The 20683-nt window shown below is 61.7% G+C and overlaps 1 protein-coding gene across 1 annotated transcript; it reads right to left on the bottom strand.

The window, feature by feature from the left end:
- Positions 1-7317: 7317 nt before the first annotated feature.
- On the bottom strand, positions 7318-12724 carry LOC113991076 (RING finger protein 208). Its single transcript, XM_027727122.2, has 2 exons — positions 12098-12724; positions 7318-10295 (listed from the first exon to the last, which is right to left on the bottom strand). The coding sequence occupies exon 2, from the start codon at positions 9576-9578 to the stop codon at positions 8781-8783; it is 798 nt and encodes a 265-aa protein (XP_027582923.1). The 5' UTR covers positions 9579-10295; positions 12098-12724; the 3' UTR covers positions 7318-8780.
- Positions 12725-20683: the final 7959 nt, after the last annotated feature.

Genomic DNA, 20683 nt, shown 5'->3' on the forward strand with positions numbered 1-20683 from the left:
GAGGGGCCCATGCTGCCATGCCCAGGGGCAGGGGTGTGGGGAGCACTGGCCGCAGAGGTGGCTCCGTTTGTGCTGGGCAAGGCGAAGAGGCGGCCGTGGGCCCGGCTCCTCCCCGGCTCCGGCGGGAGCTGATTGGCGCGGGCATGGCTTCCTGCCCCGGGCTGCTGCATTTGAGCCGCTTCCAGAAGCTGACAAACCAGACTGGTTAGAGCCAGGCTCGGCCCCAGCCCTGCCTGGCCCGCAGCAGGAGGCAGCTGCCTGTGCGGGTGCCCGCCACGCCTGCACCCCTCCTGGCAGAGCAGGCAGCGCCCAGTGCGTCCTCCCCGCCGGACCGTGGCGGGTCAGGACTGCGTTGGTGCTGGGGAGGAGGAAGAGGAGGAGGAGGAGGAGGAAGAAGAGGCTGTTGGATGCTCATGGTGATGCCCCTCTTGGGGTGTTCTGTCGGTGAGGATGATGGGGGTACACTCTGCTTTGATGGCTCCTGACCCTTTGGTCTGGGAGGGTGCCCCAAACTGTGCCAGAGGGATGGTGGGACTCTGTGCACATGCTGCTGCCTCCAAACCCTTCTGGCAGCCGTGCTGAAGGCTGCCTGCTGCCCTGGAGCAGCACCCACGTCCTGCGCCCAGCCCCAAGGGGTCTCGGGAGGTGGTGGGTGAGGGGGGTGGCCTTGGAGCTGCTGTCCTCATGGAGGCAGCAGCAGGCGAGGAGGCAGAGCCTGGGACCCAGTCTGTGCAGACGGCTAGTGGGGAAGGCTGTGCCAGGCAGTGGGGTGAGAGTGAGACTGTGGGGCCAGGGGACCCTGGGGAGCTACCCCAACTCTGTGGAGAGGCGTCTGCTGCTGCCTGGGGACACTGGAACCCACCGCCAGCGGAGGATGCAACGGAGCCGCTCCTGCCTGGGCATGATGAACCACCTGCAGGGCAGGACCCTCCTGCTGCCACCGCCACCAGCCCCATCCCGCCCTGCAGGGAGAGCCCAGCGCTGTGGGGGGTGTCTCCCAGCATGGAAAGTGCCTCCAGCTCTATCCTGAGCCTCTTTGGCAAGGAAGAGGCGATGTCGAGCGATGAGATGGCGGCGGCAGCGGAGCCGTGCCGCGTGCTGGCGGGCAGTGAGGACGAGTGCCCCATCTGCACGGAGCCCTACGATGACCAGCGGCACAAACCGGCCCTGCTGAACTGCAGCCACGGGCTGTGCCGCGCCTGCCTGCGCGCCATCATGGACACGGCCGCCGGCGCCGAGTTCGGCCGCGTGCGCTGCCCCATCTGCCGCCAGAAGACACCCATGCTGGAGTGGGAGATCTGCAAGCTGCAAGAGGAGCTGCTCCTGCTGCACGCCCAGCCCGGCTCCCCCGGCACCCTGGCCACCCCCCGGCCCCCCGTCCTGCCGCCCCGGCGCCCCGGCCTGGCCGGTGCCCTCGAGCATCGCTTCCAGGTGCGCTTCCACACCAGCCGCATGTTCGGGTGCCTGCCCTGTGTCCGGTACCCGCCCTGCCTCATCCACGGGCTGGCGCAGCTGGAACGCCGCTGCCGCTGCTGCTACCTCCTGCTCCTGGTGCTGCTGCTGGCGGCAGAGATGCTCAGCTTGCTCCTCATCTTCCTCCCCATCGTCCTCATGGTGATTCTCTTCCTCATCCTCGATAAATAGTGCTGGGTTGGTGCCCCCAGGCTGAGCTGTGTGTGGGGAGAGGAGCCCTGCTCCTGCTCTGCCCCGGGGCTGCAGTTGGGTTGTGGTGCCAGCTGGAAGCAGGCCTGTGACCCTGACCTGGCGCTGCCGGTGAGCCCGGAGTGGTTGAGGCAGCGGAGGAGCTGGAGCAGACAGCCAAGGGAGGCAACCCCGAAGCTGGGCAGCACCTGTGCCCCACGGGGCACCAGGAGACACAGCACTGGAGCAGCAAAGGGCGGATGGAGTGGGACCCCTTCCTGCACTGGGAACATCCCTGACACAGGGCTTGGAACCAGAGGGGCTCTGCAGGCAGAGCAGGACTGTGCCATGGGCTGTGCCGTGGGCTGTGCCACCCACGCCCATGACAGACAGCCTGGGATTCCCCAGCATGGATTGGAAATACAACCTGCATTTGTACCACAGCCATGTCCAGCTGAGTTCAGTGCTTGGTCCAGGCTGAGCATTGTCCCCTTGGGACCCAGTGGTGACACAAGGAGGGGACAGGCACAGCCAGTGATCCCCAACCACCCTGAGAGGGGTGCCCACCCCACCCAGCACCTCCCAGCCCCTGCCGTGCCGTGCCAGCCCGTGCTCAGGCCGTGCCCTTCAGGCAGATAAGAGAGCAAACACGGCTCTGTCCCTGCAGCACACGGGTGGAGGAGCCTGTGGTGAGTGGCACTGGGGCCATGCCCACGTGGGACCTGCCCATGGCTGCCGTGGAGCAGGAGTGTCCCAGGGCTGAGCAGGGTCTGGGCTCTGCCTCTGGCTGGGCAGCCAGGCTCAGATGGGGGCCCTGTCCCAACCAGGCAATGCCCGAGTCACAGTGCAGCTCCTCTGCACCCTTGCTCCTTGACACTCCTTGGGGGCACCTGTACCCTGAGGGGACAGGGATGGGGATGCCTCCAGGCTTTCAGCCACCTTTGGGCTGGTAGAGGGTGGCAGGGAGTTGTCAGACCCTCGAGATCCCCCCAGGATACCATTTGGGGGGTGCTGGCACCCGTGGTCACAGCCTGGGATGTACTGCTCTGCATTTATCACTGCTGGGCTCCTCTGGGTGCCGTGCCAAGGCTCTGCACAGACCCTGTGCAAATCACCCCCCTGGGCTGTCACCCCTCCCCATCCCCGCCTGCCCATCCCTGCTGAGGGACTGGTGATATTGCTGTTCCCTGTCCTCCTGCCCAGCCATGCCAGGCTTGTGCAACCATCCACATGTCCCAGCTTTGCCCTTCTCCCCTGGAAACACACCGTGGGCACCTCCCCAGGCCTGTGGCTGTGGGGGACCACACAGCACCCCCCACCCCCTTCCCCTTCCTCCTGCACAGGGAACCAGGTCAGTGAGCACTGCCCTGCCCACACAGCCCTGCAGGAAACACATGTCCTTGTGCCCGTGGGCCACATGTCCTTGTGCCTGTGGGGGCAGAGATTTGGGCTTGGGCTTTGCAAGGGCACTCGTGCCACTCCCGGTGTCAGCGCTGCCATGCGTTGCCCTGGCAAAGTACCGAGGCACGGGATAGGAGCAGGGCACACCAAAACAGGTCAGGCCAGGAGGCAGAGGCAGGTGGGTCACCCCCAACCCCTGTGGCACCAAGGAATATTTATTTATACCAAGTGGAGCAGCTCCATCAGGAGAAGCGCCAGCTCAGCCCTGGCTGGGGGCATTTTTGACTGGATGGAGCCTGCAGGGAGGGGAGGCTCAAACACCCGGGGGGGCCCTGTCACCACGTGGGACCCTGCACGTGTCCCTGCTGTACATTGCATGGGGGGTGTGATGGGTGTGTGGGTGAACCAGGCCAGAGCTGCCCCACGGGGACGCGCGGAGCACGACATATGCTCCCCTCACCACTGCCCGCACCTTGGGGTGCTGAGCACTGAAGGGCACCTCCATTGCCCCGGAGAGGGGTCCCTGGGGGGCTGTGGTGCAGGATGGACCCCGAGGGCGATGCTGCAGTGTCTGCTCCCAGGGACTGGGTTATATTTAGCACTCTGAGATGGCAGCATGCGGGTGCTGCACCACAGGGAGCAGGGCTGGGGCCCACAGGGCTGACCCAGGGCACAGCCCCCCCCAGTGCCCCCCACACAGCCCCACACGGGCATCGTCTGATGCCCTGCTGTCCCCTGGCACCCCATGAAACACTGTGCCTCCCCCAGCACCCTGCGTCCCTGTGCACACCCCCTGCAGCCCCCAGCCCCCATCTCACCACGTGCAGCCCCGTGCAGCCCTCACCCACCTCCTCGCCTGCCCCCCAGCTCTTCACTGCTGCCTCCCGTTGCCTCACTGCAGCTCCCCAACCCCTCTGCCCCCTCACCATTGACTCCAGCACCGTCCCCCAGATCCACCCCATCTCTCCAGTTGCAGCCCTCACTGTCCCCTCCCGCAATCCCCTGACACCCCACTGCACCCCAATCACATCCCCCAGGTGCTGGCACCAGGGTGACAGGATGTCCCTAGACCAGCGACGAGGCTGTCCCCATCCCTGCGGGGACCTGCCAACTCTCTGGGGCCAGAGCTCTATCCTGGCTTCTCCCACTGGAGCCCGGCATGTCCCGCCCCGGGTCCTGGCTGTGCGGGGTGGCCTTGGGGACGTTGGCAGTGCTCCCAGCCTCGTGCATGCCCTGAGTGTACCCGATCTGACCTGCCTGGGCAGCCAAGGGCTGGGGGTCAGGGGTCAGAAGGTTGGGGATCAGGGGGTTGGGATGTCAGGGGCCCCACCCAACGCAGGCCAGAGGCATCCCCATCCCTATTGCACCACAACCAGCAGCAGCATCTCCCCCTTTTCACTCAGCCCCCCACACTGGGGATATGTCCCCATCCCATACCTGTGAGAGCATGGCCAGAGGGCCAGCAGCCACAGGGCTGGCATGGTGAGTCTCTGAGGGCAAGTCCTGTGCCAGAATCCGACCTTGGACGTGGAACTGGGCAGTGAGCAGGAGTGTGTGCCTGTGACTGTGGGCAGACCTCGCCTGGATTTGACCCCAAGAAACCCTGAGCTCAGCAGTCCTTCCCCATCCACAGGGCCAGCACTGCCCTGGGGATCTGTCACAGCCTCTCGGGCTCTGTGCCACCGCCCATTATCCTCTCACTGTGGGGTTGCACCCCGTTGTGAAAGCTGGGTGCTGGCACATGCCGTTGCAGGCAGCTTCCTCTCTGCTGAAACAGTGTTTTTGGGTGTGTGACTGCCCTGAGTTGGGGTTTGAGGCTGCACGTCCCCAAAGAAAGCACAGCCCTGGTGCTCCAACCACCTCCTTCCAGCCTGGCCTGTTGGTGCTGCATTGCCCGGCACAGCTCTGGCCCCACGCTGGGGCCGGATCCTCCCGCTGCCCGTGTCCGTGGGGAACTGCTCCTGTTGTGCAACCTCTGGGGCAGGATGGGGCTGGTGGGACCATGTGCCTGGGGACTGGCCTCAGCAGTGCCCAGGGTTGCCACCACCATCACCTGCAGGAGCAGAGCTGCCCCAGCCCTGTGACTGCCGGCACCAACCAGGCAGGCTGCAGGAGCTGGTTTTCATAAAATCACAGAATATGTTGAGTTGGAAGGGACCCATCAGGGTCATCGAGTCCCAACTCCTGGCCCTGTGCAGAGCACCCCAAGAATCACACCAGGTGCCTGAGAGCATTGTCCAGACACTTCTTGAACTTTGGGGAGAATGGTTGCGAAACGTCATCCCCTGAACCCATGCCAGAGCATGAGCCTGGCCCTTCCCACATCTGAGGACATTTGGGAAAGGGTCATCCCCAGGAGCAGTGTAACCCCCCAAGTCCCCTCTCCCGTTACGGGCCAAACTGGACACTGGGAGAGCCCAGAGCTTCATCGCAGCCTGGGACAGATGTTACAACGATGAGGAGATTTTGTAACTAGTTCATCTGGGAACATTTTGGGGGCATCTTTGCTCACACATGGCCAAACCTGCTCCTGGAGTGATGTCCTGGCCATGCTTAAGCAGCTGGAGGGCCTTGGAGCTCTATGAAAACCCTTTTTGGAGGCACGAAGCTCAGTGTGGTCATGGAAGCATTCAAAGGCTTGGGATGTGACTTTGAAAGCCTTTTAATTCACCTGCAGCTGTGACCCGAGGGCTGGCACTGCCCCATGTCCTTATCCCTCACAGCACACACGGCCTCTGCTCCACTGAGTGCTTATTTGAGGTTAATAGGGCTGGAGAAATGGGCTCTCAGTCAGCACTTGCTCCAGAAAAGCCCCATTTCTTCCTTAATTGCAACTCAAAATTAAATTAGCAGTTTTAAATTTACTCTGTGCCCAAGAGGTGCCACGAGGGTGGGGAAGGACATGCTGTACCCTTCATCCTTATGTAATAGAAAGGGCAAATTCCAGCTTTGAGGGCAAAATTGCTGCCACCTCTGCCCTGGCTGGCCCACTGCTTCTGTGTCTTTGGGGACAGAGATGCTCAGCCTGGATTTGATATGAGCCTTTGGGGTGTTGGAGACATTTATCCTGGGTTCGGGATGAGCCTTTGGGGTGAGGCAGATGCATATTCCAGATGTGGGGCTACCCCAGCTTCCCCAAGCAGCCACATCAGACTCACTGGGATGTTGCTGTGACCACCAGGAGACACCTGCACTGTGCCAGGGCTGCATATACCCCCCACATCCATAAAGGATGGCAGGAATGTGGGTGCAGGATGGGCATGTGGTTGCAGGGACAGAGAGACAGGTAGCAGTGTGCTCGGGGAGGGGGGTGGCATCAGCTGCATTACTGATGCTGTAATTCAGCAACTGTGGACTGGGATGTGGTTTTGTTTTCCAGGCATAGAAACCCCCCTGGGATGGGAATCATCAGCCAAGGACAAGGGGTCTGCAGCCACCCCATACCCTCTGCACCCACCGGGGTGGGGGCTGTGGGACGTGCTGGTGCTTTGGAAGCAGCTGCTCCACCGTGGCCCACAGCAAGAGTTGCTGCTCCTGGAGAAGGGAAATACGGGGCCCAGTACTGGGCTAGTGGGGCTGTGCCTGCACAGAGACCCTCGCTGTGCACACACACACAGCCTCCAGCGTGCACGTGCACATGCACACACCAGCCCGTGTGCTCAGCTCACACCTCGGGGAACCGCTGTGTCCTGGGAGTGTCCTCCCAGCAGCTCCTGCTGCAAATTCCTGCCTCTTCCAGAGGGGGAGCTGCCATCCTGGTGACCCCTGGGTCCACTAGGGGCAGGCAGCAGGTGTTCCCCACCGATGCCATTGGCCAGTGTTGCTGGGTGCACAGCAGCCCCCAGGGCAGTCCCTGTGTGCCCCCAGAGAGCGGCTGAGACAGCCCAGCACTGCCCGTGTCCCTGCCCGGCTCCCTCCGACACCATGTGCCACCTGGCATACCCTCGCCTCGGTATCCCACATCACTCAGGGAGAAAGGGGCATCCAGCAGGTGTTCGAGAGCCCTTGGTGTGGCTGGGGACCACTCGCCAAGCTGGGCAGGGTCCCCCACGGTGCCCATCCACGTGCGGTGGGACCAGGAACTGGGCAGGGAGGGGACACGACTGCACCAGAGCCGAGAGCCAGGTTTGAGGAAGAGGTGTCGGCCCAGGGGAAAGCCCCAACCCTGGGTATCTCCCCCAGCTTGCCCGAGATGGAACAGGGCCAGGGTGCAGCATCCTGGCGTGTCCCCCACTGCTGCCCGCAGCGACGCTGCCCCAAGACTCCGGCTCGCTGTTCGTTCCAATATAATCTTTATTGGGGAGACTGATGGGGGTCAGAACAAGGCCGGGTATAAAACATGATCATAGTCACAACCAGCAGCGGGAGGCATTGGCAGAGCAACACAGAGACAGTACCGGCCCCGTTCTGCACCAGGGGGTGGTCCCGGGGCTGTGCCGGCAGCAAGGCCTGCTCCCTCGGGGCGGGCAGGGGGATGGTCTGGCCCCTCTCCCTGGGTGGATGCTGAGCTTTGGCCAGTGCCAGGGGCTGCTCTTTCCTCCAGGATGCAGGGTTCTGGGACCCCTCTGGCTCGCTCATCCCCCGTGCTCCAGGGCTGGCTGGCATGTGCCCCTGGTGTGCTGGGTTGTGGTGCTCAGCCCCGTGGGAGCACCCACAAATTATGGCTTTTTCTTTATTTTTTTTGCTTTTTTGGCAGCAAACTTACTCCTCTAGATGCTCTGGAGAAAGCAAGACTGTGCACAGGGGGCTGCTGCCCTGCCAGCCCCTCCGCACAGGGGTCACATCAGAGATGCTGCTCCAGGGAAGGGACTGTGGGCAGGAGCCAGACCTCAGTCCCCCTGCCTAGCCAAATCCCCTCACCGGACCAAGCAATTTGGGATACCGGACCCCATGCCACCCCCAGGAGCCATCCCACAGGGCATCGGTGTGGGTCTCAGGTGGAGCAGCAGAGAACGGGCACAGCTCAATGCCTTTGTGAACACATAATGGGCTGGGATGGGGCACCTGGGGACGGATGGGGAAAAAACAAGAATCCTCCAAAACGAGGACAAAGTGGAGCTTTCCTCAAGGGCCTGTGGAGGAAACGGGCCGCGTGTCTGCTGGCATCCGAGGGGCCGGTGCGGCGGCTTGGCGTGGCTACTGAGACTCGGCGCTTGGCGGCGTGGCCACTGAGATGAAAGCTTTGGCAAATAACTTACAGAGACGGGGGGAGGAGGGGGCAGCTGGGGACCTGTCCTCGCTTCCTGTGCTGGGAGGGTGGCCCAGTGTGGCATCGTGCACCTCCAGGGCTCCTTGTGCTGCTGCTGCCGGCCGTGGGGCGATTGGGAGGGTGTCACCCCAGATGGGACCCAGCGTTCACTCTCGGGAGAGCCGGGGAGAGAGGAGGGAGAGGTGCCTGGGGAAGGAACACGGCGAGGTGCTCGATGCACAGCAGGGGCACCCACTGCAGAGCCAGGGGGAGCTGGAGCCCCTGGATGTGCTGGTAGATGTGCTCCCCATCCCAGTGTCCCTCGCCCTGGGCACCACCAGTGTGTTGGGGGCTGCTGCCAGGTCCCAGCATCCCCATCACCTCCCAACAGTGCTAGCGAGGACGCTGGTCCCATGTCCTTGGCTGTGACGAGTGTCAGAGCTTTCCCTGGCTGTGCCACTGGCAAAGAGGGGACTGGGGACCAGTCGTGGTGCTGCGCCGAGCTCTCCCACCCGCTGTGTGCCAGGAGGTGCGGGCAGGGGCGCAGGGCTCACATGATGGTGCAGGAGGACAGCGGGTTCCGGATGTGGCAGGTGCAGGCGGCCCCACAGTACTGGCGGAAGGTCTGGTAGCAGCTGCGGTCGGTGTCGCTGCTCCACTGGACGGGGTTGGCGGCCAGAGCCTCGGCCGGCAGTCTGTTCAGGATACTGGTGTTGACAGCCAGCGCTGCCAGCCCGTAGTCGGTGAAGAGGACGGTCTCCCTCTTGCAGGTGGGGCAGGAGATGAACTTGTACTTGGGGCAGGACTCGTAGAGGATCTGCAGGCACTCCTCGCACACCGAGTGCAGGCAGGAGAGGATGCGGGGCCGCTTGTTGGTGAAGTTGTACATGTGGCCGCAGGTGGGGCACTCCAGGGGCTCGCAGGGCGTCGAGGGGTGCAGCACGTACTGGTTGACGATCACCTCGTCCGACGGGGGCTGCCGGTGGTAGCAGACCTCGGAGCTGCCCTTCCGCTGGCTCTGGTACCCGCGCTCTCGCCGCGGCAGGGGGGGAGTCCGGGGCAGCGGCAGGGGGCCGGGGGTGGCATCCAGGGCGGGGATGTCCCCGCACGCCTGGTTGACGATGATCTCGGACTCGGAGGGCCACGCACGCTTGGCCACAAGGGGCGGCTCGCGGCGCGGGGCCGGCGCGTAGCGTGGCTGCGACGCCTGCAGCTCCGAAAACTTCTCCGGGTGGATGATTTTCATCGCCTCCATTTTAATGATGACCTGTTGCCCTTTCAGACACGACATGAGTATCGTTTTCACATTACTGTCCACTGCTCTGGGGTCTCCGAGGGACGCCTGCATGAGGCTAAAACATGCTGGCAGCCTGCTGAGCTTTCAATCTCGGTCTGGCAGCTGAGCAGAAGCACGGGGAGCAGCTGCTGGCACGGGAGAGCATCCTGGGGACACGGGGCAGCACCAGAGGGCCCCACGCCCCTCTTCTCCAGCTAGCCCTGAGGGTGCCAGGTGTGAGGCCGGGGCAGGCAGGGGAAGGTAGGGCTCAGAGTGGCATCCTGCCTGCCTTGCAGGATGCTCTTGGGCGGGCGATCAAAGTGTCAGCTCCCTGCAGCCTCTCTGGGATGTTATGGTGACATTGGCAGTCACTCAGCAGCCCTCCTCAGTCACACAGCAGCCCTCCTCTTCGCCTTCGCTGCCACTTCCCGCCAGATCAGTTGCAGTCAGGAACAGTAATCTGGGGATGGTGATGCTGGACACTGCCCGGGGCAGGTGAATCCAGGGAGGGTCTCACAGGAACCAGAGGCAACTCTCAGTTTGCCCCAGCCCAGCCTTTATTCCTGTTTACTCGCGGTGGGATCCTCGTGGCGCTGAGGAATGTGTTTGCAAATTCCTTTGCTCTGACTTCCCGGCTCTCCCACTTAACGTCACCGGCAGCTCCCACAGGGCAGGGTCTCAGGGTGCATCCCCTGCCGGAGGGCAGCTCACCTTGGCTGCTGCGAGGCCACCAGGCACCTTGTCCCCTCCGTCCCTGGTACCTCTGTCCCCAGCTCAGCTTCTTGCTTGCTGGAAATGAAAAGCAAGAGAGGGTTGGATCCAAGGCTCTTCAGGGATCTACTGGCTGCCAACACTCCCTCGGGATGCCTGCCTGCCTGCCTGCATCCCGGCAATTTGGCAACTGAGCCCTGCAGGTCCTGTCCATCCGCCCGCGTGCTTGGGCTGCGGAAATGGGAGCAGGCAGGTATTTCCCCACAGGCATCCCCTCAGTGGCCCTGAGTGTGGGGTCCTGGAACCCCCCTCTGCCCTGGGGATGGGAGGGCAGGTCCCCCCGTGTCCCACTGGGACACAGGGCCCCTCCTGAAGGGGCTCCTCCACCGACCTGCCTCTGCTCAGGATTTTCTCTCACGTTTAGCCCCTCCTCTGCTCAGTGGATCTATTTTTACCTCCATTGCTTGCTCCCGATCTGTCCCTGCTATTATCCCTTCCTCCAGCTTCCTCTCCCCCTTCCCATCTCCCTGCCCTTGTACCAGGGCTTCTGGAGAGGACAGTCCAAATTTGGGGGCAGGAGATGGGGAGCAGGCACCCAGCCTGTGGCCATTTTCTCCCTCAGCAGCCCCTGTGCCAGCCCAGCTCTCCTCTGAGAAGGGCGAAGGCGCTTTCCTCCATCACACAGCAAATCCTGTTAGAGGGATGCCTGCTCCTGCTGAGCGCTGCCAGGCCTGGCAGAGGGGGCCCGAGGGGGCCATCTGGTTGCAGCAGGAGCCTTTGGGGATGAAGAGAGGCCATGGGGGTTCAACCCCAAGTGCCTGAGAGCTGGGGAGGGGCTGGATCCCTGCCGAACCCCAGTCGAGGTGTCCCAGGGGCCATGCCCTGGCAGCACCGGGGTCCTGCAAGCATCTGGCCCTGAGGAGAGAGGCCTCATGTCCTGCATCCCCCATCATGGGCCCACATACTGCACCCCTCACCCTGCACTCCACAAGTGCCATATATTCCTCCCCCCTGCCCCGCAGACAGCAGCAGCCCCGGGGGCTCTGCCTGCAGCTCTCACAGAGACACTCACCCACAGCACCCACGGGCACAGTGATCCGGGTGGTCAGAAGTGCCACGCACTGTCACCACGTTCCCAAGCTCCTGCTGTCACACCCCTCCACACACAGCCCTGGTGCAGCACTTTGCACCCCATCACCCCGGGGTGAAATACAGCCCCCCACTGTACCCCACACCCCCATCACCCTGTGGCAACACAACCCCCCCCCCCCATACCCTGCACCCCATCACCGGTGGGGCAACACAGCCCCCCCAACATAGCCTGCACCCCATCACCCATGGGGCAACACAGCCTCCCTGACATAGCCTGCACCCTCATCATCCCTGGGGCAACACAGCCCCCTGATGTACTCTGCATTCCCGTCACCCATGGGGTGACACAGCCCCCTGCTGTACCCCACACCCCATCACCCTTGGGGTGACATCCTCAGCACTTCTGGGGTGACTCAGCCCCCCAGTGTACCCCATAGCCCCGTCACTTCTACGGTGACACAGCTCTCCCCAACACCCCCCCACACGACACGCAGCAGCCCCCTCCTCCCCCGACCTCCCACCGCAGTCCCCAGCCCCACACGCGCAACCCTGCGGTGCACATGCATGTGCACACACAAGTGCACCATGCACACACTCTCAAACACACACACACACACACGTGCAGCCCCGCACATGCACACTCACCCACACACACACATATGTGCTGCCTCGCACACACACACACATGTGCAGCCCCGCGCGCGCACACACACACACACACACACACACACACACGTGCAGTCCCGCACGCCCGCACGGTGACCCCCCCGGTCTCTGCCCGCCGTTACCTGCGCTGGCCCAGGGCGGGGGGTCCCCGTTCAGCCGCCAGCCCCCGCTCGGTGCCCGGTGCGGGTCCGCAGGCCCGAGCGGCGGAGGTTATCTGAAAGGCAGAGGGATGCGGCGCTGCCCCGGCCAGGCGCGGCTCCCCGGGGATGCCGGCGGGTCCGAGGCTCTGCCCCACACGGACGGTCCCCGCCGGCCGGGCCGCCCCCCGCCCCGCTCCCCCCGGCCCCGCCGCCCGCTCCGGCCGCGGCCGCGGCGGCGCGGGGAGGGCACCGGGCACAGAGGCCGGGCTGGCGGCGCCGGGCTCCTCCGGATGCTCCGCGGGGACCGGAGGCCGGGGGAGGCGGCAGTAGCGCCGCTGCCGCTCCGGGGGGGCCCTTCGCCCCCTCCCCCGGCTCCCCCCGCCGCCCCCGGCCGTGGATCCCGGCTCGGCGCGGGGCTGATGCAACACCCCCGTCGGGCAGCGCAGGCTGCGGGGGGCTGACCCCGGTCCCCTCGGTGCCCCTCGGCAGGTGCAGGCAGCGGCGGGCAGCAGCGGGCAGGCAGCGGCGGCTCCGTGCCCACCGTCCCCGGGGCCCGGCGGCGCGGGCGCTGCTGCGCGCTCCCGCCGCCGCCCGCAGTGCCGCCGCAGTGGTGCAGCCGCCTCACATTTCTCTCGCTCAGCAGCGCCGGGGCCCGCCGGCCGCAGCGCCTGACGCCCCGCACACCCCCCTCCCCGCCCCGCACCCCCACCTCCCCGCACCCCCCTCCCCGCCCCGCACTCCCCTTTGCCCCGCACTCTCCCCTCCCCACAACACCTCATCTGCCCCACACGCCCCCCTCCCCGCACATCCCCCCTTGTCCCGCACATCCCCCCTTGTCCCGCACACCCCCATCTTTCCCCGCACCACTCCCTTCCCCGCGCCCACCCCCCTGCCGCGGCCCCGCTCCTTCCCCCGCCGCCGCCGGCCGGGCCCCCGCGAGTCGCTCCGAGGGGCCCGCGGTGACTCAGCATCCAGCGCCGCTGGAAGCTGCTCCGCGGCGATGGGAGCGGGCGATGCTGCTCCGGGGCCGCGGCTCTGGGACAACACCGGGGAGTGGGTCCCCCCAGCAGCCTCTGCAGCCCTCGGGCTGGGGAGAGGCCGGACCGCCAGGAATGCCCCCACCACCGCTTTTTCCCCACTGTCGAATCAGCCGTGCACCCCACCGTGTCCCAGGGGACCCGCGGCCACCCCCACAGGACCAGAGCAGAGGAGCTCCCCTGACAGCCCTCCAGGCCTGGCTGAGCTCCAGGGCAGCCAGGCACAGGGTCTCGCTGGTCCCTGGGGAGTTGGTGGGCTCAGAGTGGTGGGTGGGGGGTCACACCAGCCCTGCATCCCAGCAGCGGTGCCAGGTCCATCAGAGCACTGGGGAGCATTGCTCACTGCCATGGTGAGCTGGCTTGGTCAAACCTTGCTGGTTTGACCCGCATCAGTGGCACAGGCAGACCTGAGCCTGTAGGCTGGGGACAGGTGCCCTGGGAGAGGGACTCCTGGTCTATGTTTCCTGTCTCCTGCCATGCCCTGGCAGATATTAGAGGCCAGGCTGCCCTCTCCCCCCACTGTGATTGCCTCCAGCACGGGGAGTCCCCAGGCAGGCAGCCCCACATAGAGCCCCCCATGTCCCATCCCCAGACCCAAAGCTCACAACCAAACCCCCCAGTGACAGCAACCCAGGCACATGGGCACCAGAATCCAAACCTGCTCCATCCCTCCACATCCCACCCTGGCTGGGGCAGGATGCTGGTGGGCACTCACTGGGCTTGTCTGGGTGCTGCTGGAGTTTCCCTGCTCATGTCACCCATTGCCATTTTCAAGCTTTTTATACTCCTTCAGGATTTTACCTGGATTTTGAGGCCTGAAGGTTACCCTGCCCAGACCTGCTTGCTGACCCTCCATCCCTACTGCAGCGACGACCCAGCCAACAAGGGGTCTGTGTCATCCTGGGGCTGTGCCCTGACCTCACACCCACACTGTGCTCACACCATCGCTGTCCTCTGGCCCCTCCATCAGTGGGATGAACACAAAAACTGGACTTCACATATTTCACAGCTCCATTGGGCCTTATGCAGCCCTGAGATGATCTGCTCACCCAGGCAAGGATGCTAAAAGTCTCACCCACGTGCCTGGCCTGGCAGAGATGACCAAAGCCACCCGGGCAGAGCAGTGCCCCGGTGTCCTGAGGGCTCAGCTGTACTTCATCCTCAGGCTGGACCGACCCCAGAGTGTGGTACCCCTGAGACCATGCAGTGTCACCCACCAGCTGCCTCTGCCTGGAAATCCATGTTTGCTTGTTGATAGTGTTTACTGGTTGTGTTTTTAATCCTCAAGTTTCTCTCCCTGGATAAGGGATTTTCTAATGACTTTGCCTCTAGTCCCTCTAAGTGCCATTCTTTGATCTGCTCACCTGCCAAAATCTGTGAGGCTGCTGCTGTCTCGCACCCTAACACTGCTAAACAGGGATTCCCTTAATCTTCCCTATCCTCCCTGTGTCACTTTTTCCTGACTTCCCTGCTAATGTGCCTGGATGCAGACAGCAAGAGCCAATATATTACGCTTGAGCTCACTGAGCAAAGGAAATTGCAGGAAGTGAGTGAGCACGAGCCATTTTCTGTTATTAATTCATATGGCATCCCCGTGCTGACCCAGCTACACGGTGTTATTATGCTGCTACTCCATGAGTTAAGTAACAGTTCTATTTAAAAATAATCATAAATTACATTGGGCATCTTTTCTGCTGAATAAGAGTGTGTTTGTGCCAAGGTGCTGGGATCCTCCTGTTGCCCCAATGACTCTGCCTCTGCTTTGTATGCTCGATGCAGAGCTTTCCCTTTTCTCTGCTGAGTTCATTCACCAATATATCTGCTTTCTACCCAAACTGAAAATAATCTCATCCTTTAAACCCCAGACCCTTCATCTCTGTCTGGGCCTGGATGGCTGTGGACTTGAGTGATATCCCTACCAAATCTCAGCCTCTGTGGCCAAGCTCTAACATTTGTCTTTGGGTCTTGTCTCTTGTTCTTGGATTTAACACCTAACTTTGTCATGTACACATATATACAGCATTATCTTATATAAAAATCTATTGTATTGTGTGTTATCATAAATATACATATTTTTGTTGCATGTGAATATCCTCAGGATGCCTTCTGAGCTGTGCTGATGTGATATGGCATCCTCTCTGGGCTTTTACAAGTGGCAGTGATGTATTTTACCGTTGGGCAGGCACACAGGAGCAGCTTTGCCTGTGGGTTCACTTCATGCGTCCCAAATGATTGTTTTGTTGTTTATAATCAAGAGGTTATTATTGTAATTATGTTGGTCTTGGGACCACCCCGGATAAAATCACAGTTTCTTTCTGCCAAACTCATACGTTACCAGTGTCACAAATGGATCAGTTCTGAACCTTTGCTTTAGAGGTGTGCTGGGAACTGTAACACCACTGGCCAGTCCCTGCTGAGATGAACGATGACGCCAGAAAGCCATTTGACCCTAAATTTCTTCCTCACCATCTGCATCAGTCATCATCTACTCAGTCATCCAGCTGTATGCTCAGGATTTTATTGCCCTTTGGATTTATAATGCCTGCAGGGAAGGACCTCTTCTGACAGGACGGCCCTGTCCTTGGCCAGTGTTGACCCTGTGCTGTGATGACACCTGTGTCTTTGTTTTCCACTCAACCCCAGTGAGCTGACAGCCCCGTGTGTGCCCAACCTTTCTGCCCCCCATCCCAGATCCCATCCACGCTGTCTGTCCTCCTGGCAGCTCCTGGAGTGCCCTTTGCAGTGACTCACATCACCTTTATTTACTCCTTGCTGCTCTCCTTACTGAGTTCCTTTGTCCAGGTCCTGCGCACATAAACAGCTCTTTCCAAAATCCAGCCTGTTTCTCACACCAATCTTGTTTTGCACTGGTGAATCACTCATCACATAGATAATTCACCCACAAAAAAATGAGCTCATCCTCAGCTTTCCAGAGAGCAGCTTTACCAGCAGGCCCTTGCGGGGCAGCACCGGCGCCGGAGGGACAGCCCAGCCTGGGGCGGCTGGGAGAGGTGGCTGCAATGCCTATGCTCCACATTTTCATCCTTTGTGCTCCATCCCCTCAGAACTCTCTCCTTCCCAGGGAAGAGCATCAGGAGAAGGAACCCCAAGTGCCACAATCCTCTCTGTCCCAGGCTGAGGCCCTCCAGGCCTGTGTGAGGTGGTATCAGCAGCCCAGCGCAGACCCCAGCAGAAGAGGAAAGCATGGCAGCTCTCATCTGCCCAGCTGCTCCACCAAAACCAACACAGGAGCTGTCTGTGCAGCTTGCCCAGGCAAAGCAAACACCAATTTGAGGGAAGGATGCTATTAAAATATCTGCCAAGAAACCAGTAGAGTCGCTTGTTGTCAGCTGGATTGTGGAAGATGCCACAGCTGCTGCAGAGCTGGTTCTCTGGTTGCTGTTTGAAGCAGTGTGTGGGCTGCTGGTGGTCAGGACCTGGCCATTGATGCTCTTGCAGCACAGTCCTAACACACTGGTGGGGGGTTGGATGTGGTAGTTTCTAGGCTTACAGCTGTCTATGGAGACTCCACCACGAGAAAAATGGTGCTCAGGAGATCCCCAAAGTGTCTATAGCCTACCACACACAAACCTCCAGATTCTGGGAATTATGAACACCCTGACACACCATGGTACTCTGGCCAGCTTGAAGGTTACAGATGTTCATAAAGCCCCAATAGATTGCAAGGGGTATAATCATTATTTTTACCATTAGTGGCTCCATTAGTTTAGTGATTAATACTGTGGCCACTTCTGTGAGCCCTTGGTGTGAAGTGGGTGCCCACCTTGCTGGTGCTGCACCGAGCAGGAGAGCAGGGGGGAGGAGGAGGAGGGTGATCAAGGCAGCAGGGTCAGAGGGACCACCTCCCCTCTCCTTGGATGTGGTGACCTTCATTCCCCTCCCCAGCAGCTCCCTGCCTGCAGACCTGGGGTTTCTCAACTGCCAGGAAAAAACACTCATGGAAAATTTATTGCTTTCCACAGTTATCTCCTGAGAGGAGTGAGAGAATGAGGTTCTAAAGCCACAAGCCAGGATATGGGAAATTCCAGCTGTATTTCCATATAGCTAAACAGTAAAAAGCTTTTTCACTGTGAGGGTTGAAGAGTAGACTAGGGCACAGAGAGGTGGTGACATCTCCATCCTTGGAGATGTTCAGAGGTCCAGAGCCACATGCTGGCCACGCTCTGACCAGGGGCTTGGACTGTTGGAGTGGGACCAGCCACAGTCCTCATAGGGCAAGTGGGGTCCCCTGTGCCCATCAGAACCCCCTTCTTCATCTGGGGCTGCATCTTACCCAGCCCTGTGTATGCACAGTCCCATGGACTCCTCGGGAAAGGAGGATTTCATGCCTTGTTGGTGATCCCACAGCAGCAGAGTCACATCAGAAACTCCCTCCCTGTCCTGCAGTGCCACCGAGGGCTGACAGGGAGATCTGGAGCCTCCCAGGAGCTGCTGGCCCAGGCAGGAGTGACCACAAAGCCCCAGAGCCACATTTCAGGGGTGAGAGGGTGCAAGGAAGACCAACTTCCTTTAGAAAACACTTTGTGCCCAAGCAAAACAGGACAGAGCTGGCCCAGAAATAAAAATGGCAGCTTTGCAGAAACCTTCCCCCTGCCCATGCAGCCCAACCGACACTGGGTTTAACAGAGCCCGAGGGATTTGAGGCTCAGAAGAAACCAGAGCATGTGCCAGAGCCAGGTAGGGCCGCTCTCCCATCCCTCCTGCGCGGGTGCAGGGCTGGTGGAGCAGCTCCTGTGCCGGCGACGCTGGGGCTGCGGGAGCGCCTCGTAATTGTGGTGACATTTAGCGTTTGCTTTGCTGGCTCCCTGGCAGAGCCCGGCGCTGCCTGTGCGTGTTCGCTGACAGCGCTGCTCGCCTGGAAGCCGCGCCAGGGCACGAAGTGGGTCGGGGAGGAGGCGACGGCACAGCAGCCCCGTGCCGGTGGGGCGGGGTGGTCCTGGCACGGGGCACGAGGGGCACAAGGTCCTGCTCCTCCCTCCCGGCTGCTGCCTCGGCCGGGACACTGCTCCGGAGAGCAGCCCAGACTGAAGTAGCAATTTGTTTTTGCAGCGTAATTTCAGCTTTTACAGGAAAACTTCCCTCAAGGCAGTGGATGGGACCCACTGAGTCCTGCATGGCTCCTGTCCCCCTTGCTCTGGACGCAGCCCCACACACGAGGCTGTGGCCATGCTTGCAGATTGTGGGATCCTACTGTCCCGGGGCTCCCGGCAGGACCTGGGGGCACGATGTGCTCCCCCATCCCTGCTCCCAGCAGCTGGCAACACTCCCTGGGTCTCCTGCCACCCCTTCTGCTCAGCTTGGGCAACCAATGCTCTTGTCTGGAGCACCACAGTTGCATTTCTGGGTCAGTTGGGTGAATTTGAGCGTTGAGCTGAGGATTTTGTTTTCCCTGCATGCCTGTAACCCTCCCTGGGGAGCTGTGTGGGTGCAGGGTTGGGAACTGTCCTGGCACGGCTCCTGATCAGTGGTTGTGGGGCACAGTGGGGCTGCCAGAACAGGCACTGATGCTGTGCTTTGAGCTCAGGAAACTGAGACAACACTTGCTCTGAGCAGCTAGGGAAGAGGGGTGGCTGGTGGACCTGGGGATGGGATGTATCGGGGGGCAGATGTGGAGCAGGCATGAGGAATTGCAGGAGCTGGTGAACTCCCCAGCACTGCCCTGGGAGGAAGTTGGGGGCCGTGTAGAGCCTGTGGCAGAGGGTCCCTGGGAGGGGCTACCTCCCATGGTCTGACAACATCATCTGGCCTTGGGGTTTCCATCACCTTTCTTCTCCCTGATTTCTTCAGTTTTCCAAGGGCCTGGGCCAATATGTTTGGTGCCAGGAGCCATCTGGGTCACTACTGAGGACCTTGTGATCTGTCTTTCCACTCTGGTCTCTCCAGAGATGACCCCCTGCCCAGTGCCTTGGCTGGAAGGGGACCCTTGGGAACAAAGGCGTTGCAGCAGCCTGGTGCTACTGTGCAGTCTGTGGGGAAGCAAGTGGTCACACCAGCTCCATCCCCAGTGAGACAGGGGGAGGTGAGGTTGTTCCATGTAACAGAAACCAGGGCTCCAGCCTGGGAGGGGACCCAGCATGCCTGGACTGCTGTGGGAGCTGTCAGGGTGCCATCAGGGACTGTACTGTGTCCCCAGGACAGGGAGGGGTAACCAGAGAAACCTGGGCCAATGTGAGCCATGTCCCTCTCTGCTGGGGGCACGTGTGTGTTTGGGGGGGAAGGGGAAACTGTGCATGGCAGTAAGTACCCACACAGCCCCCCAGACGCTCTGGAGCCCTCATGGTCCTATGGGTGGGGAAGAAGGTGCAGTTTTGGGTGCAGGCTCGAGACTGACGGCTGTCCCCCAGCAAGGTAGATGGGGTCTCTGGGGGGCCCCCACCTGCCAGGGCTCACCCAGCCCTGGCTTTCTGCAGGACCCTGCTCTACATGCGAGGTTTGGGGCCGGCAGAGCTGCGGAGGAGGCTCTGTACCAGCGCAGGGGCTGCCTGCCCGGCGGCTGCCTGCGTGCCAGCACAGAGCTGCCAGCCTGCGCCAGCCCTGCGCCCGCATCCCTCCCTCAGCAGACACAAATGGGAGCAGACAGGCCGGCTCGAGCGGTAAAGATCAAACCCCCAGAGCCCGGGGCTGCTGTCAGCATGGGCAGGGTGCTTGGAGCCATCCCAGGAGTGGCAACCCCAGTGCTGGCCCTGCCTGATGGTGCCCCTGCCAAAGCGCTGTGTCCCCACATGGCTGCAGCATGGGAATGCTGGCAGGAGCTGCAAGGGTGCTGCCCATGTTGCTGCCATGCTGCTGTGACCACAGCAAGGGCTGGCTGTGGCCAGGGCAGAGGATACAGGGGTTTGCCTGCCCTGGATTTCTGGTCTGGGGGGATGTACAAGCCCCTGCCAGGATGCAGGAATAATGCAGCTCCTCTTGCTGGGCTCTGCTGACAGGGATGCCCAGGCCCTTCTCAGGGATTCTGCCCTGGCTTCTCCATGGGCTCAGGAGGGCAGGGGGAAGGTGGCTCTGAAACACAGCACAGCCGGGAACCACTGTGGGAAGGCCCCTGCGCTGTCCCAGCCTGTGTTGGTGGGTGCAAAGTTCAGCCTCTCACCCCAGGCTCCTGCTGAGCCGGTGGCTGTGGGACAATGAGGATGGTGCAGTCACGGTGGGTCACAGCTCCCAGGAAGCCGTATGGCTGCACCCACGTGCTTGAGGAGTGAGGCAGGATGGGCGAGCACGCTGCGTGTCTGGGGCAGGACAGGCAGCACCCACCAGGGCGATGCAGAGGAACAGAGGCAGATGCCAGTGGCACAGGGCTAGCACCTCGGGAGCTGCAGGGCTGGGCATAGCTTTCTCATTCTCCTCCAGCACCAAAGAGTTTTGAAGAGAGCCCTGAGACACAGCATGGGCCACAAACACCTGGATTCTGCACAGCCAGACTCTTTCCCATCAGGGAAGCTGGAAGGCACTGCCCCAGTGCCCACACCCCCCAGCCAGAGGTGGCCCCTTCTGGACAGCAGTGCTGCTGCCC

This window comes from Pipra filicauda, unplaced genomic scaffold (genome assembly GCF_003945595.2).
Source record: "Pipra filicauda isolate LSUMZ 115617 unplaced genomic scaffold, ASM394559v2 scaffold333_size800053_pilon, whole genome shotgun sequence".
NCBI classification, from domain to species: Eukaryota; Metazoa; Chordata; class Aves; order Passeriformes; family Pipridae; genus Pipra; species Pipra filicauda.

Excerpts from the sequence above, each read along its gene's own strand:
- LOC113991076 (XM_027727122.2), bottom strand. The coding sequence starts at position 9,578 with ATGCAGGCGTCCCTCGGAGACCCCAGAGCAGTGGACAGTAATGTGAAA.